The sequence below is a fragment of the Pseudophryne corroboree genome, chromosome 1 (assembly GCF_028390025.1).
Source record: "Pseudophryne corroboree isolate aPseCor3 chromosome 1, aPseCor3.hap2, whole genome shotgun sequence".
Lineage (NCBI taxonomy): Eukaryota > Metazoa > Chordata > Amphibia > Anura > Myobatrachidae > Pseudophryne > Pseudophryne corroboree.
The window spans coordinates 168,324,895-168,341,228 of NC_086444.1; the positions used below are offsets into that span (position 1 = coordinate 168,324,895).

The 16,334-nt window shown below is 46.0% G+C and overlaps 1 protein-coding gene across 2 annotated transcripts in view; it reads right to left on the bottom strand.

Annotated features, from left to right (window-relative positions):
• TNPO1 (transportin 1) overlaps window positions 1–16,334 on the bottom strand; it is a 280,036-nt gene that overhangs the window by 130,304 nt on the left and 133,398 nt on the right. For both annotated transcript variants that reach the window (XM_063963878.1, XM_063963879.1), the window contains exons 13-14: window positions 11,444–11,615; window positions 10,874–10,960 (exon numbers count right to left, since the gene is read on the bottom strand). In XM_063963878.1, the coding sequence (XP_063819948.1) occupies window positions 10,874–10,960; window positions 11,444–11,615 (259 nt within the window). The remainder of the gene's footprint in view (window positions 1–10,873; window positions 10,961–11,443; window positions 11,616–16,334) is intronic.

Below are 16,334 nucleotides of genomic sequence, written 5' to 3' on the forward strand. Positions count from 1 at the left end.
GCACACTTTAACCAACCCATCATTTCAGTGACAGGGTCTGCCACACGACTGTGACTGATATGACGGGTTGGTTTGGACCCCCCCCAAAAAAGAAGCAATTAATCTCTCCTTGCACAAACTGGCTCTACAGAGGCAAGATGTCCACCTCATCATCATCCTCCGATATATCACCGTGTACATCCCCCTCCTCACAGATTATCAATTCGTCCCCACTGGAATCCACCATCTCAGCTCCCTGTGTACTTTGTGGAGGCAATTGCTGCTGGTCAATGTCTCCGCGGAGGAATTGATTATAATTCATTTTAATGAACATCATCTTCTCCACATTTTCTGGATGTAACCTCGTACGCCGATTGCTGACAAGGTGAGCGGCGGCACTAAACACTCTTTCGGAGTACACACTTGTGGGAGGGCAACTTAGGTAGAATAAAGCCAGTTTGTGCAAGGGCCTCCAAATTGCCTCTTTTTCCTGACAGTATAAGTACGGACTGTGTGATGTGCCTACTTGGATGCGGTCACTCATATAATCCTCCACCATTCTTTCAATGTTGAGAGAATCATATGCAGTGACAGTAGACGACATGTCCGTAATCGTTGTCAGGTCCTTCAGTCCGGACCAGATGTCAGCATCAGCAGTCGCTCCAGACTGCCCTGCATCACCGCCAGCGGGTGGGCTCGGAATTCTGAGCCTTTTCCTCGCACCCCCAGTTGCGGGAGAATGTGAAGGAGGAGATGTTGACAGGTCGCGTTCCGCTTGACTTGACAATTTTCTCACCAGCAGGTCTTTCAACCCCAGCAGACTTGTGTCTCTGCCGGAAAGAGAGATCCAAGGTAGGCTTTAAATCTAGGATCGAGCATGGTGGCCAAAATGTAGTGCTCTGATTTCAACAGATTGACCACCCGTGAATCCTTGTTAAGCGAATTAAGGGCTCCATTCACAAGTCCCACATGCCTAGCGGAATCGCTCCGTGTTAGCTCCTCCTTCAATGTCTCCAGCTTCTTCTGCAAAAGCCTGATGAGGGGAATGACCTGACTCAGGCTGGCAGTGTCTGAACTGACTTCACGTGTGGCAAGTTCAAAGGGCATCAGAACCTTGCACAACGTTGAAATCATTCTCCACTGCGCTTGAGACAGGTGCATTCCACCTCCTATATCGTGCTCAATTGTATAGGCTTGAATGGCCTTTTGCTGCTCCTCCAACCTCTGAAGCATATAGAGGGTTGAATTCCACCTCGTTACCACTTCTTGCTTCAGATGATGGCTGGGCAGGTTCAGTAGTTTTTGGTGGTGCTCCAGTCTTCTGTACGTGGTGCCTGTACGCCGAAAGTGTCCCGCAATTCTTCTGGCCACCGACAGCATCTCTTGCACGCCCCTGTCGTTTTTTAAAAAATTCTGCACCACCAAATTCAAGGTATGTGCAAAACATGGGACGTGCTGGAATTTGCCCATATTTAATGCACACACAATATTGCTGGCGTTGTCCGATGCCACAAATCCACAGGAGAGTCCAATTGGGGTAAGCCATTCCGCGATGATCTTCCTCAGTTGCCGTAAGAGGTTTTCAGCTGCGTGCGTATTCTGGAAACCGGTGATACAAAGCGTAGCCTGCCTAGGAAAGAGTTGGCGTTTGCGAGATGCTGCTACTGGTGCCGCCGCTGCTGTTCTTGCGGCGGGAGTCCATACATCTACCCAGTGGGCTGTCACAGTCATATAGTCCTGACCCTGCCCTGCTCCACTTGTCCACATGTCTGTGGTTAAGTGGACATTGGGTACAGCTGCATTTTTTAGGACACTGGTGACTCTTTTTCTGAGGTCTGTGTACATTTTCGGTATCGCCTGCCTAGAGAAATGGAACCTAGATGGTATTTGGTACCGGGGACACAGTACCTCCAACAAGTCTCTAGTTGGCTCTGCAGTAATGATGGATACCGGAACCACGTTTCTCACCACCCAGGATGCCAAGGCCTCAGTTATCCGCTTTGCTGTAGGATGACTGCTGTGATATTTCATCTTCCTCGCAAAGGACTGTTGGACAGTCAATTGCTTGGTGGAAGTAGTAAAAGTGGTCTTACGACTTCCCCTCTGGGATGACCATCGACTCCCAGCAGCAACAACAGCAGCAGTAGGCGTTACACGCAAGGATGCATCGGAGGAATCCCAGGCAGGAGAGGAATCGTCAGAATTGCCAGTGACATGGCCTGCAGGACTATTGGCATTCCTGGGGAAGGAGGAAATTGACACTGAGGGAGTTGGTGGGGTGGTTTGCGTGAGCTTGGTTACAAAGAGGAAGGGATTTACTGGTCAGTGGACTGCTTCCGCTGTCACCCTAAGTTTTTGAACTTGTCACTGACTTATGAATGCGCTGCAGGTGACGTATAAGGGAGGATGTTCCGAGGTGGTTAACGTCCTTACCCCTACTTATTACAGCTTGACAAAGGGAACACACGGCTTGACACCTGTTGTCCGCATTTCTGTTGAAATAGTTCCACACCGAAGAGCTGATTTTTTTGGTATTTTCACCAGGCATGTCAACGGCCATATTCCTCCCACGGACAACAGGTGTCTCCCCGGGTGCCTGACTTAAACAAACCACCTCACCATCAGAATCCTCCTGGTCAATTTCCTCCCCAGCGCCAGCAACACCCATATCCTCCTCATCCTGGTGTACTTCAACACTGACATCTTCAATCTGACTATCAGGAACTGGACTGCGGGTGCTCCTTCCAGCACTTGCAGGGGGCGTGCAAATGGTGGAAGGCGCATGCTCTTCACGTCCAGTGTTGGGAAGGTCAGGCATCGCAACCGACACAATTGGACTCTCCTTGTGGATTTGGGATTTCGAAGAACGCACAGTTCTTTGCGGTGCTACTGCTTTTGCCAGCTTGAGTCTTTTCATTTTTCTAGCGAGAGGCTGAGTGCCTCCATCCTCATGTGAAGCTGAACCACTAGCCATGAACATAGGCCAGGGCCTCAGCCGTTCCTTGCCACTCCGTGTGGTAAATGGCATATTGGCAAGTTTACGCTTCTCCTCCGACAATTTTATTTTAGGTTTGGAGTCCTTTTTTTACTGATATTTGGTGTTTTGGATTTGACATGCTCTGTACTATGACATTGGGCATCGGCCTTGGCAGACGACGTTGCTGGCATTTCATCGTCTCGGCCATGACTAGTGGCAGCAGCTTCAGCACGAGGTGGAAGTGGATCTTGATCTTTCCCTAATTTTGGAACCTCAACATTTTTGTTCTCCATATTTTAATAGGCACAACTAAAAGGCACCTCAGGTAAACAATGGAGATGGATGGATACTAGTATACAATTATGGATGGACTGCCGAGTGCCGACACAGAGGTAGCTACAGCCGTGGACTATTGTACTGTACTGTGTCTGCTGCTAATATAGACTGGATGATAATGAGATGTAGTATGTATGTATAAAGAAGAAAGAAAAAAAAACCACGGGTAGGTGGTATACAATTATGGATGGACTGCCGAGTGCCGACACAGAGGTAGCTACAGCCGTGGACTACCGTACTGTGTCTGCTGCTAATATAGACTGGTTGATAAAGAGATGTAGTATGTATGTATAAAGAAGAAAGAAAAAAAAAACCACGGGTAGGTGGTATACAATTATGGACGGACTGCCGAGTGCCGACACAGAGGTAGCTACAGCCGTGGACTACCGTACTGTGTCTGCTGCTAATATAGACTGGTTGATAAAGAGATGTAGTATGTATGTATAAAGAAGAAAGAAAAAAAAACCACGGGTAGGTGGTATACAATTATGGATGGACTGCCGAGTGCCGACACAGAGGTAGCTACAGCCGTGGACTACCGTACTGTGTCTGCTGCTAATATAGACTGGTTGATAAAGAGATGTAGTATGTATGTGTAAAGAAGAAAGGAAAAAAAACCACGGGTAGGTGGTATACAATTATGGATGGACTGCCGAGTGCCGACACAGAGGTAGCTACAGCCGTGGACTACCGTACTGTGTCTGCTGCTAATATAGACTGGTTGATAAAGAGATGTAGTATGTATGTATAAAGAAGAAAGAAAAAAAAACCACGGGTAGGTGGTATACAATTATGGATGGACTGCCGAGTGCCGACACAGAGGTAGCTACAGCCGTGGACTACCGTACTGTGTCTGCTGCTAATATAGACTGGTTGATAATGAGATGTAGTATGTATAAAGAAGAAAGAAAAAAAAACCACGGGTAGGTGGTATACAATTATGGACGGACTGCCGAGTGCCGACACAGAGGTAGCTACAGCCGTGGACTACCGTACTGTACTGTGTCTGCTGCTAATATAGACTGGTTGATAATGAGATGTAGTATGTATAAAGAAGAAAGAAAAAAAAAACCACGGGTAGGTGGTATACAATTATGGATGGACTGCCGAGTGCCGACACAGAGGTAGCTACAGCCGTGAACTACCGTACTGTGTCTGCTGCGACTGGATGATAAATAATGATATAAAAAATATATATATATCACTACTGCAGCCGGACAGGTATATATTATATAATGACGGACCTGCTGGACACTGTCTGTCAGCAGAATGAGTTTTTTATTTTATAGAATAAAAAAACACCACACAAGTCACACGACGTGTGTTTAACTTTTACAGGCAGACATTCACAATACAATATAGTATACTATATACTGGTGGTCAGGTCACTGGTCAGTCACACTGGCAGTGGCACTCCTGCAGAAAAAAAGTGTGCACTGTTTAATTTTAATATGTACTCCTGGCTCCTGCTATAACCTAACTGCTCCCCAGTCTCCCCCACAATTAAGCTGTGTGAGCACAGTCAGATATTATACATAGATGATGCAGCAGCACACTGGGCTGAGCACAGATATGGTATGTGACTGAGTCACTGTGTATCGTTTTTTCAGGCAGAGAACGGATTATATTAAATAATATAAAACTGCACTGGTGGTCACTGGTCAGTCACTAGTATAACTAACTAATACTATCAGCAAAATTCTGCACTCTCTGTCTGAGTACTCCTCCTAAGCTCCAGTAAATGAAGTGTCACTGTCTCACTCTCACTCTCCTATCTATTTCTTCTCTAAACGGAGAGGACGCCAGCCACGTCCTCTCACTATCAATCTCAATGCACGTGTAAAATGGCGGCGACGCGCGGCTCCTTATATAGAATCCGAGTCTCGCGAGAGAATCCGAGCCTCGCGAGAATCCGACAGCGTCATGATGACGTTCGGGCGCGCTCGGGTTAACCGAGCAAGGCGGGAAGATCCGAGTCGCTCGGATCCGTGTAAAAAAAGCTGAAGTTCGGGCGGGTTCGGATTCCGAGGAACCGAACCCGCTCATCTCTAGAGGATACTGGGGTCCACATTAGTACCATGGGGATGTACCAAAGCTACCAAACCGGGTGGGAGAGTGCTGATGGTCCTGCAGAACTGATTGACCAAACTGAAGGTCCTCAGAGGCCAAAGTATCGAACTAGTAGAACTTAGCAAACGTGTTCGAACCAGACCAAGTAGCTGCTCGGCAGAGCTGTAAAGCCGTGACACCCCGGGAAGCCGACCTAGTAAAGTGGGCCTTTACAGATGTAGGAACCTGCAAACCTGCAGTAGAGTAAGAATGCTGGATAGTAAGCTTGATCCAGCGAGCAATAGACTGCTTGGAAGCAGGACACCCAATTTTATTGGGATTATAGAGTACAATTTTCTGTGACGAGCTGTCCGTTTGACATAGATTTTCAAAGTCCGCACAACATCCAGGGACTTTGAAGTGGAAGAGGTATCAGTAAGCCCCGGAACCACAATATGCTGGTTGATCTGAAACGCAGACACCACCTTTGGAATAAATTGCTACAGAGCTCTGAGTTCAGCTCTTTTTTCATGAAAAATCAAATATGGGCTCTTGTAAGACAACACCCCCAATTCAGACACACGTCTTGCCGAAGCCAAGGCCCGCAACGTAACGGTCTTCCACATAAGTAACTTTACATCAACCTCCGGTAAAGGCTCAAACCATTCAGATTGTAGAAACATCAACACCACGTTGAGATCCCAAGGTGCCGTGGGAGGCACAAAGGGCGGCTGGATGTGCAGAACCCCTTTCAAGAACATCTGAACCTCAGGGAGGGACGCCAACTGTCTTTGGGAAAAATGGACAAATCTGAGATCTGGACCTTTAAGGAACCCAGGCGTAGGCCCACATCAACTCCTGACTGCAGAAAAAGCAGAAAACGACCCAGATGAAATTCCACCGTAGGGAATTTCCTGTTTTCACACCAAGACACATACGTCCTCCAAATCCGGTGGTAATGTTTAGACGTTACCCCTTTTCTGGCTTGGATCAGTGTAGAAATTACCTTGTCCGGAATGCCTTTCCGAGCTAAAATTTGACACTCACCGCCATGCCGTCAAACGTAGCCACGGTAAGTTTTGATAGACGAACGGCCCCTGTTGCAGAAGATCTTCTCGAAGAGGTAGAGGCCACAGATCCTCCAGGAGCATGTCCAGGAGATCTGCGTACAAAGCCCTTCTTGGCCAATCCGGAGCAATGAGAATTGCTTGAACCTTTCCTCATTTTATTCTTTTGAGAATTCTTGGGATCAGTGGAAGTGGTGGAAACACGTACACAATCTGGTAAACCCATGGAGTCAGGAACTTGGTATCTGCACACTCAGTATAATGTAAAGATGTTGTGGATGTGTGCGATTCGTCACCACACAAACACTTATTGAGAACCCCTCTTTTCGAATAATGAATAATATTCAATATATTCAGGGGGTGCAGTCAACTACAGTACGCATGAGTTCAGGTTTAGGGGGAAAAGAAACAGAAGGAATCTGTAATGTTGACGCACTAGCTAAGGATAGAATTTTTCTTAAAATGTAACCTTTATTAGATATTCATTAAAAATAGTACATATGTATAATTGATCCGGACTGCAGTGAAACAGAGTTAAAAATGACAGAGACTAACATATATGTGAGATGAAGAAAATAAATAGATGTGAATAAAGATTAAAAAGCGTATCCACGTGTGGTGTTTGTCTATGAAATCCCTGCAGGGTTACTGTATAAACATATATATTGCCAATAATTGATATTTTAATTATAGTGTTTCAAATAACTCCACTGGTTCTGATAATATATATATGTTTTCTCTCAATAATAATACCTCATGGGAATGATTCCTATTACAGAGGCTATGAGTGTAGGTGAGTATGAGACTATTGATTAAACAGTAGGTAATCTTCTCGATCACTGTATATTCCCCACATACAAATTCCCAGACCACACTCCGCTGTGACAGAAATCTCTGCGCATCAAATTGTTACAGAGTTGCTCCTGGAATGGGAACACCAATCATGAAACTGAAACGATGTCAATCCCAATATAGTTGATAGGAAAAATCACTTTGAGGAATAGGACCATTCCAGTTTTGGACAATCAACATTTAACAGCCTGCATATAAGTTAATATTGACCTTATTAGGTGTGGCTGAAAATGCAGGAAACCCTACTTTCATTAGGGGTATAGCATCCCCAATTTTATCAGAAAGCAAGTTGCCTATCAACACAACTTAATCCTTGTTGGTATAATTACAGTCAGTTTCATTGAGCAGTAAATTGACATATATCAAAGCATCACGTTTATTACTCACACCGTTAAAGGAAGGGGTCCTTATTTATTTTACGGTGTGGTTTAACTACCATGTGGGGATGTAATAATCCTATTTTCTAGTAATATTACCTCAATAGTCTAGATTCAGTGGTTGGTGAAATAAATAAGCTTATTTACTTTGTGGCAATATATATCGTCCCATTAGTACAAATGAGAGGGGATGAGGCCAGAAGAGTCAAGATATGGATGTTAAATGCAAAACGATCATACAGGGATAAAGTTGAGGTATTATAATATATATATTTAAATGTGCTATCTCCCTGATGGCTTTTCCAGTTGTACAGCTTCAACTGCAGGCTGGCTTATGTATGTTGCCAGTGAGTCTGCTACAATGTATTGGATTGAATATATCAACAAAGTGTGCTACTACTCCTCAGCTCTCAACTGTTGCCTGTTGTATTTGTTACACTGTATAACATTTGATGTCTCACTGGGGCATTGGGCTACTTAAATCTCAGCACACTATTATTAGTCTGTAACAACTCAGTGACATCAGTAGTTTGATTATCACAGCCACTAGAATACCTAGTATTATTCCAGTGTATGATAGCCTATGCAGAACATAGCTGGTACCTGTAATGATATTTTCTGATATAATTATTGTGTCCAGAAGTATATATAGCACACTTTAATTATCCCTGATACTTAAACATGGAATCTGATCTGACTCTTCTGAATATAGATAGTTAACATATGCTGGTTTAAATATCTTCCTATATGAATATACACAGCATAGAAAGTATCTCATTTATCTGCTGACACTGTTAGGGTATACTGATATAGCTGGTAAATCACTGTATATCATCTCATATGTTATAAAACATAGTGCAGCTGAGCCTCTCTCACACATGGGGTATAGTAATACACATTGAGCAATAATGTATATGTTTTAGAACATTATTTACACACACACACACACACACACACACACACACGCTGTGCCCAACACGCATGTTTCACTGCGCTATGGCAGCTTCATCAGGGAGCTGACGAAGCTGCCATAGCGCAGCGAAACACGTGTGTGCACAGCGTGTCCACGTGTGTGTGTGTGTGTGTGTGTGTGTGTGTGTGTGTGTGTGCGAATAATGTTCTAAAACATATATATTATTGCTCAATGTGTATTACTATACCCCATGTGTGAGAGAGGCTCAGCTGCACTATGTTTTATAACATATGAGATGATATACAGTGATTTACCAGCTATATCAGTATACCCTAACAGTGTCAGCAGATAACAGATACTTTCTATGCTGTGTATATTCATATATCTCCGTTACAGTGACTTACAGTTGAATACAATATAGGACAAGTACAGGGCAACTAAGCATAACTACACCAGTAAACATAGAGATAAGTTCCAGGTGGTCAAAAAACTGTGGGATCTGGGCAGTTGAGGATTATTAAAGTAAGAAAAGTATAAGCACATGAGGGAAGAGGGCCCTACTCGTGAGAGCTTACATTCTAAGGGGAGGGGTAGACAGACAGGGATGACACAGATGGGGTACATAGAGAGCGTGGAACAGAGGGTTATGTTGAGATTTGGCTAGGTTTGGTAAAGAAATGGGTCTTAAGAGCCCGTTTGAAGTTTTGTAGAGAGGTGGAGAGTCTGAGGGGGAGAGGTAAAGAATTCCAGAGAAAGGGAGCAGCACGTGAAAAATCTTGGAGATAGGAGTGGGAGGAAGTAATCAGAAGACAGGAGAGTCGGCGTGCATTAGCAGAGCGAAGAGGACGGGTGGGAGAGTAAAGGGAGATAAGGTCAGAGATGTAGATGGGAGAGGAGTGGGTGAGGGCTTTGTAAGTGAGTGTGAGAAGTTTGAATTGGATTCTGAAAGGGAAGGGAAGCCAGTGGAGGGCCTGTAGGAGAGGGGAGGTAGACGTAGTGCGTTTGGTGAGGAAGATGAGCCGGGCAGCAGCATTGAGGATAGATTGGAGTGGAGAGAGGTAATTGTCAGGGAGGCCAGTTAAGAGGAGATTACAGTAGTCCAGTCTGGAAATAATCAGTGAGTGAATAATGATCTTAGTGGCATCCTGGGTGAGAAAAGGTCTGATTCTAGAAATGTTTTTGAGATGAAAATGACAGGTTTGTGAGAGGTGCTGAATGTGCGGTTTGAAGGAGAGGGAGGAGTCAAGGATGCATATAAAATTCGGAATCCATATGTTATCCCGGCATATGGGATGCTAGCTGTCACTATACAGACAGCGGCATCCTGGCCAGTCAGAATGACACCAGAGGGGCTTTTTGCTCACCACAGGTTCTATTCTCAGTCTACGGGCGTCGTGGACACCCACAGAGGGAGAATCACCTACTTTGCCAGTATTCCGGTAGCGGGATTGTACCCTTGTCGGGATCACAGCGTCTGTATTGTAACTGCCAGGATCCCGACGGGCGGTATCTTAAATGCCTACCCAAAATTCTATGCTACAGTGTCTTCTTGGTAAAAAACAAAGTTTCATTTCGGATGCAGATAAAAGTCGCTATTAAACACATAATATAGGCATGCCGCATTTCATTTTAATCAGCAGAAGCTGCTCGTGCGGCCTATTGCATTGAGTCTAAGATGCAATTTTGCTGCAAAATGACGCTCAGTGCTACAGAGATTCGCAATGGCATGGCGATACTTGAAGAGCTGTTTAGCATAACTGCAGCAAGGATATAAAAGGACACAGTTGTACATAGGCGTTTAACAGATTGGTAGCTTTAGGCCACAGGTTCTCAAATCGGTCCTCAGGACTGAACACAGTGTGTTTTGCAGGTCTCCACACAGAATCACAAGTAAAAAAAATTGCTCCAACTGTGGACCTTTTAAAATGTGTCAGTGAGTAATAAATACACCTGTGCATCTGCTGGGTTACCTAGAAAATGTAGACTGTTTGGGGTCCTGAGGACAGAGTTTCAGAACCTATGCTTTAGGCAACTTATCCACTTTCTCTCCCTCTCCAAAGCTTGATACAGTATCTCTCCCTTCAAAACATCTTGACAACCAGAACCACCATATGCACAGTTCTCCCAGGAAGAGGAGAGGCTGCCCCATGGTCAGGTATCTGCTTACCCACCAAGGACTGTGAAAGAACCAACTATGCTTTATTTGCCGCTGGGTGAGACTATATAGACAATTTATATCAATCCATATCATGTGACCTTTAAAAAGGGTACAAATCCAAACATTATCATCCTTCAAAATATCAATAACTACAAAAAGACTTGCCTCAAGTAAAGGGAAGAGATCCTTGTCCTCATCCTTTAGAACATTCCATTTCTGAATAAGCGGAGGCATCAGCATCTGAATATATTCCTAAAGCAAAATAAGGTCATTACCAACAAACCCTAAACGTAGACAGGCAAATTTGAATGGCACTGGCTTTCTGAAATCTTTTGTTGGCATTTAACAAATCCCCACCACCCAAAATACACACAACACATTTTATCAATAGTATTGTACATTCATTAAAATGGGGTGTAGTATGGTATGCCGGCAGTCAGGCTCCCAGCAACCAGCATACAGGCGCCGGAATCCAGACCGCCGGCATACCGACAGCTGGGCGAGCGCAAATGAGCCCCATGCAGGCTCACTACGCGCGCCACGCTATCTATTCTCCCTCCAGGGCGTCATGGACCCCCAGGAGGGAGAAAAGATCTCGGTATGCCGGCGGTCAGGATTCCGGCGCCGGTATGGTGGTCGCCAGCAACCTGAAGACCACCCATTAAAATCAATGAAACAAACATAATGGCATTACAGTAGCTGATTAAACGTACTGCCTCATATTTAAATACTCACTGGCTTATTTAAATGATGCCCCACAGAATCTGCTAGCGTCCCTATAGCATCATAAAGGATGAGCAGGTTTTTATGCTGGTATTTACTGAATGCAAAGACCAAGGTGTCCAGGATGTAACCCAAGTAAGGGACGAGTTCAGTACACGCCTCCTCTTCTAAGGTAGCAAAGGCACTAGGGACAAGAGTTTCACAGATTAATGTACTGCTAACATGCCATGTTACCCAATCATATGCCATAACAAAGCCGAACAGTTGCAACATGTCCTTGTGTAAAACTGCTAGATTAGAGGACATTGAGTTATGAAAAATTAAAAAGTAGGTGGATGAAAAAAATAAGATTTTAAACCTACCGGTAAATCTTTTTCTCCTAGTCCGTAGAGGATGTTGGGGACTCCGTAAGGACCATGGGGTATAGACGGGCTCCGCAGGAGACATGGGCACTATAAAGAACTTTAGAATGGGTGTGCACTGGGTCCTCCCTCTATGCCCCTCCTCCAGACCTCAGTTAGAGAAACTGTGCCCAGAGGAGATGGACAATACGAGGAAAGGATTTTGTTAATCTAAGGGCAAGATTCATACCATCCCACACCATCCACACCGTATAACCTGGACTATACGCAACCAGTTAACAGTATGAACAAAAAACAGCATCAGCTAAAGACTGATCTCAACTATAACATAACCCTCATGTAAGCAACAACAATATACAAGTCCTGCAGGATGATGTCCGCACAGGGACGGGCGCCCAGCATCCTCTACGGACTAGGAGAAAAAGATTTACCGGTAGGTTTAAAATCTTATTTTCTCTTACGTCCTAGAGTATGCTGGGGACTCCGTAAGTACCATGGGGTTTATACCAAAGCTCCAGACCGGGCGGGAGAGTGCGGACGACTCTGCAGCACCGATTGAGCAAACATAAGGTCCTCCTCAGCCAGGGTATCAAACTTAAAGAACTTTGCAAAAGTGTTTGAACCTGACCAGGTAGCTGCTCGGCAAAGCTGTAAAGCCGAGACGCCTCTGGCAGCCGCCCAAGAAGAGGCCACCTTCCTAGTGGAATGGGCCTTTACCGAATTTGTTAACACCAATCCGGCCGTAGAATGAGCCTGCTGAATCGTGTTACAGATCCAACGAGCAATAGTCTGCTTCGAAGCAGGAGCGCCAACTTTGTTGGTTGCATACAGGACAAACAGTGCTTCTGTTTTCCTAACTCGAGCCGTCCTGGCTACATAGACTTTTTAGGCCCTGACTACATCCAGGGACTTGGAATCCTCCAAGTCACTCGTAGCCACAGGCACCACAATAGGTTGGTTCATATGAGATGAAGAAACCACCTTAGGCAAAAATTGAGGACGAGTTCTCAACTCTGCTCTATCCACATGGAAGGTCAAATAGGGCTCTTGTGAGACAAGGCCGCCAATTCGGACACCTGCCTTTGCAGATGCCAAGGCCAACAACATGACCACCTTCCAAGTGAGAAATTTCAATTCAACCATTTGAAGAGGTTCAAACCAGTGAGACTTCAGGAACCGTAACACCACGTTAAGGTCCCAAGGTGCCACTGGGGGCACAAAAGGAGGCTGGATGTGCAGTACTCCCTTTACAAAAGTCTGGACTTCTGGGAGAGAAGCCGATTCCTTCTGAAAGAAAATAGATAGGGCCGAAATCTGTACCTTAATGGAGCCTAATTTTAGGCCCATATCCCCTTCTGTCTGTAGAAAGTGGAGAAAACGGCCCAGATGGAAATCTTCACACCAAGAAACATACTTCCTCCAGATACGGTGTTAATGTTTTGCTGTCACCTCCTTCCTAGCCTTTATCAGAGTAGGGATGACTTCCTCCGGAATACCTTTCCCAGTTAGGATGCGGCGTTCAACCGCCATGCCGTCAAACGTAACCGCGTTAAGTCTTGGAACACGCAGGGCCCCTGTTGTAACAAGTCCTACCTGAGAGGAAGAGGCCATGGATCTTCTGTGAGCATCTCCTGAAGATCTGAATACTAGGCCATTCGAGGCCAATCTGGAAAAATGAGTATTGTTTTCACCCTTTTTTGTCTTAGGATTCTCAATATTTTTGAGATAAGAGGAAGAGGGCGGAACACATAGACCGACTGAAACACCCAAGGTGTCACCAAGGCGTCCACCGCTACTGCCTGAGGGTCCCTTGACCTGGCACAATACCTCCGAAGCTTCTTGTTGAGGCGTGACGCCATCATGTCTATGTGAGGAATTCCCCAAAGACTCGTTATCTCTGTAAAAACTTCTTGATGAAGTACCCACTCTCCTGGATGGAGATCGTGTCTGCTGAGGAAGTCTGCTTCCCAGTTGTCCACTCCCGGAATGAAGACCGCTGACAGAGCGCTTACGTGATTTGCCACCCAGCGAAGAAGCCTGGTGGCTTCCGCCATTGCCACTCTGCTCCTTGTCCCGCCTTGGCGGTTTACATGAGCCACGGCTGTGACGTTGTCCAATTGAATCAGAACCGGTAGGTCGCGAAGAAGATACTCCGCTTGTCGTAGGCCGTTGTATATGGCCCTCAATTCCAGTACGTTGATGTGTAAACAAGCCTCCTGGCTTGACCATAGCCCCTGAAAATTTCTTCCTTGTGTGACTGCTCCCCATCCTCGGAGGCTCACGTCCGTGGTCACCAGAACCCAGTCCAGAATGCCGAACCTGCGACCCTCTAGAAGGTGAGCATTTTGCAGCCACCACAGGAGAGACACCCTGGCCCGGGAGGACAGGCTTATCTTCTGATGTATTAGTAGATGGGACCCGGACCACTTGTCCAGGAGGTCCCACTGAAACGTCCTTGCATGAAACCTGCCGAAGGGGATGGCCTCGTAGGCTGCCACCATTTTCCCCAGAACTCGAGTGCATTGATGAACAGATACTCTTTTTGGTTTTAGCAAGTCTCTGACCATGTTCTGGAGGTACTGGGCTTTTTCCATCGGGAGAAAAACCCTCTTCTGCTCCGTGTCCAGAATCATGCCTAGGAATGATAGTCGAGTCGTTGGAATCAATTGTGACTTTGGCAGATTGAGAATCCAACCGTGTTGTTGTAGCACTCTCAGGGAGAGCGACACGCTCTTCTGCAATTGATCTCTTGATCTTGCTTTTATCAGGAGATCGTCCAAGTATGGGATGATTGTGACTACCTGCCTGCGCAGGAGCACCATCTCCGCCAACACCTTGGTGAAAATCCTCGGGGCCGTGGAAAGCCCAAACGGCAACGTCTGAAACTGGTAATGACAGTCCTGTACAGTGAATCTGAGGTACGCCTGATGAGGAGGATATATGGGGACATGAAGGTATGCATCCTTTATGTCGACACCATAAAATCCCCCCCTTCCAGACTGGAGATCACAGCCTGGAGCGATTCCATCTTGAATTTTAAACTTTCTCAAGTACAGGTTTAGGGATTTTAGATTTAAAATGTGTCTGACTGAACCATCCGGCTTCGGGACCACGAACAGGGTCGAATAGTACCCCTTTCCCCTGTTGGACTAGGGGAACCTTGACAATCACTTGCTGTTGATACAGCTTTCGAATTGCAGCGAACACTACTTCCCTCTCTGGGGGAGAAGCTGGTAAGGCCGACTTGAAAAATCGGCGAGGGGGCACCTATTCGAATTCCAGTTTGTAGCCTTGGGATACAATATCCATCGCCCAAGGATCCACGTCTGACAGAATACAGAACTGGCTGAAGAGTCGAAGACGTGCCCCCACCGGTGCGGACTCCCTCAGTGGAGCCCCAGTGTCATGCGGTGGATTTAGTAGAAGCCGGGGTGGACTTCTGCTCCTGGGAACTAGCCGTAGCAGGCATTCTTTTCCCTCTACCCTTACCTCTGGCGAGGAAAGATGAGCCCCGACCTCTTCTGGACTTACGCGACCGAAAGGACTGCATCTGATACTGTGGAGTTTTCTTTTGCTGTGGGGGAACAAAGGGCAAAAAGGTAGATTTACCCGCGGTAGCTGTGGCAACCAGGTCCGCGAGACTTTCCCCAAATAAAACTTCACCTTTGTATGGCAAAACCTCCATGTTTCTTTGAGTCGGCATCACCCGTCCATTGGCGAGTCCACAGGCGCGCCTAGCAGAAACCGCCATTGCGTTGGCTCTCGACCCCAGCAGCCCAACGTCTCTTTAAGCATCCCTCATATATAAGACTGCGTCTTTAATGTGGCCTAAGGTTAATAAAATGGTATCCCTATCTAGGGTATCAAGGTCAGCTGACAAGGTATCTGTCCAAGCTGCAACTGCACTACACACCCATGCCGATGCTATTGCCGGTCTGAGCAAAGCACCTGTATGCGCATAAATAGACTTTAAAGTAGTTTCCTGCCTGCGATCAGCAGGATCTTTGAGGGCTGCCGTGTCCGGAGACGGTAGCGCCACTTTCTTGGACAGGCGTGTTAAAGCCTTGTCCACCCTGGGTGAGGATTCACAACGTACCCTGTCCCGTGCAGGGAAAGGATATGCCATAAGAATCCTCTTGGGAATCTGCAGTTTCCCAAGCCTTTTCAAATAACTCGTTAAGTTCATGGGATGGGGGAAAGGTTACCTCAGGTTTCTTTTCCTTATACATGCGCACCCTCGTGTCAGGGAACAAGGGGTCATCTGTGATATGCAAAACCTCTTTTATAGCAATAATCATATAATAAATACTTTTTGCCACCCTCGGGTGCAACCTCGCTTCATCATAGTCGACACTGGAGTCAGAGTCCGTGTCGGTATCAGTGTCTGCTATCTGGGATAGGGGACGTTTTTGAGACCCAGAAGGGCCCGGTGACCCAGCGGAATCCGTGGATTGACTCCCTGCTCTTTCCCTGGACTCTGCTTTGTCCAATCTCTTATGTAATAAGGTCACATTTGCATTTAAAACATTCCACATGTCCAT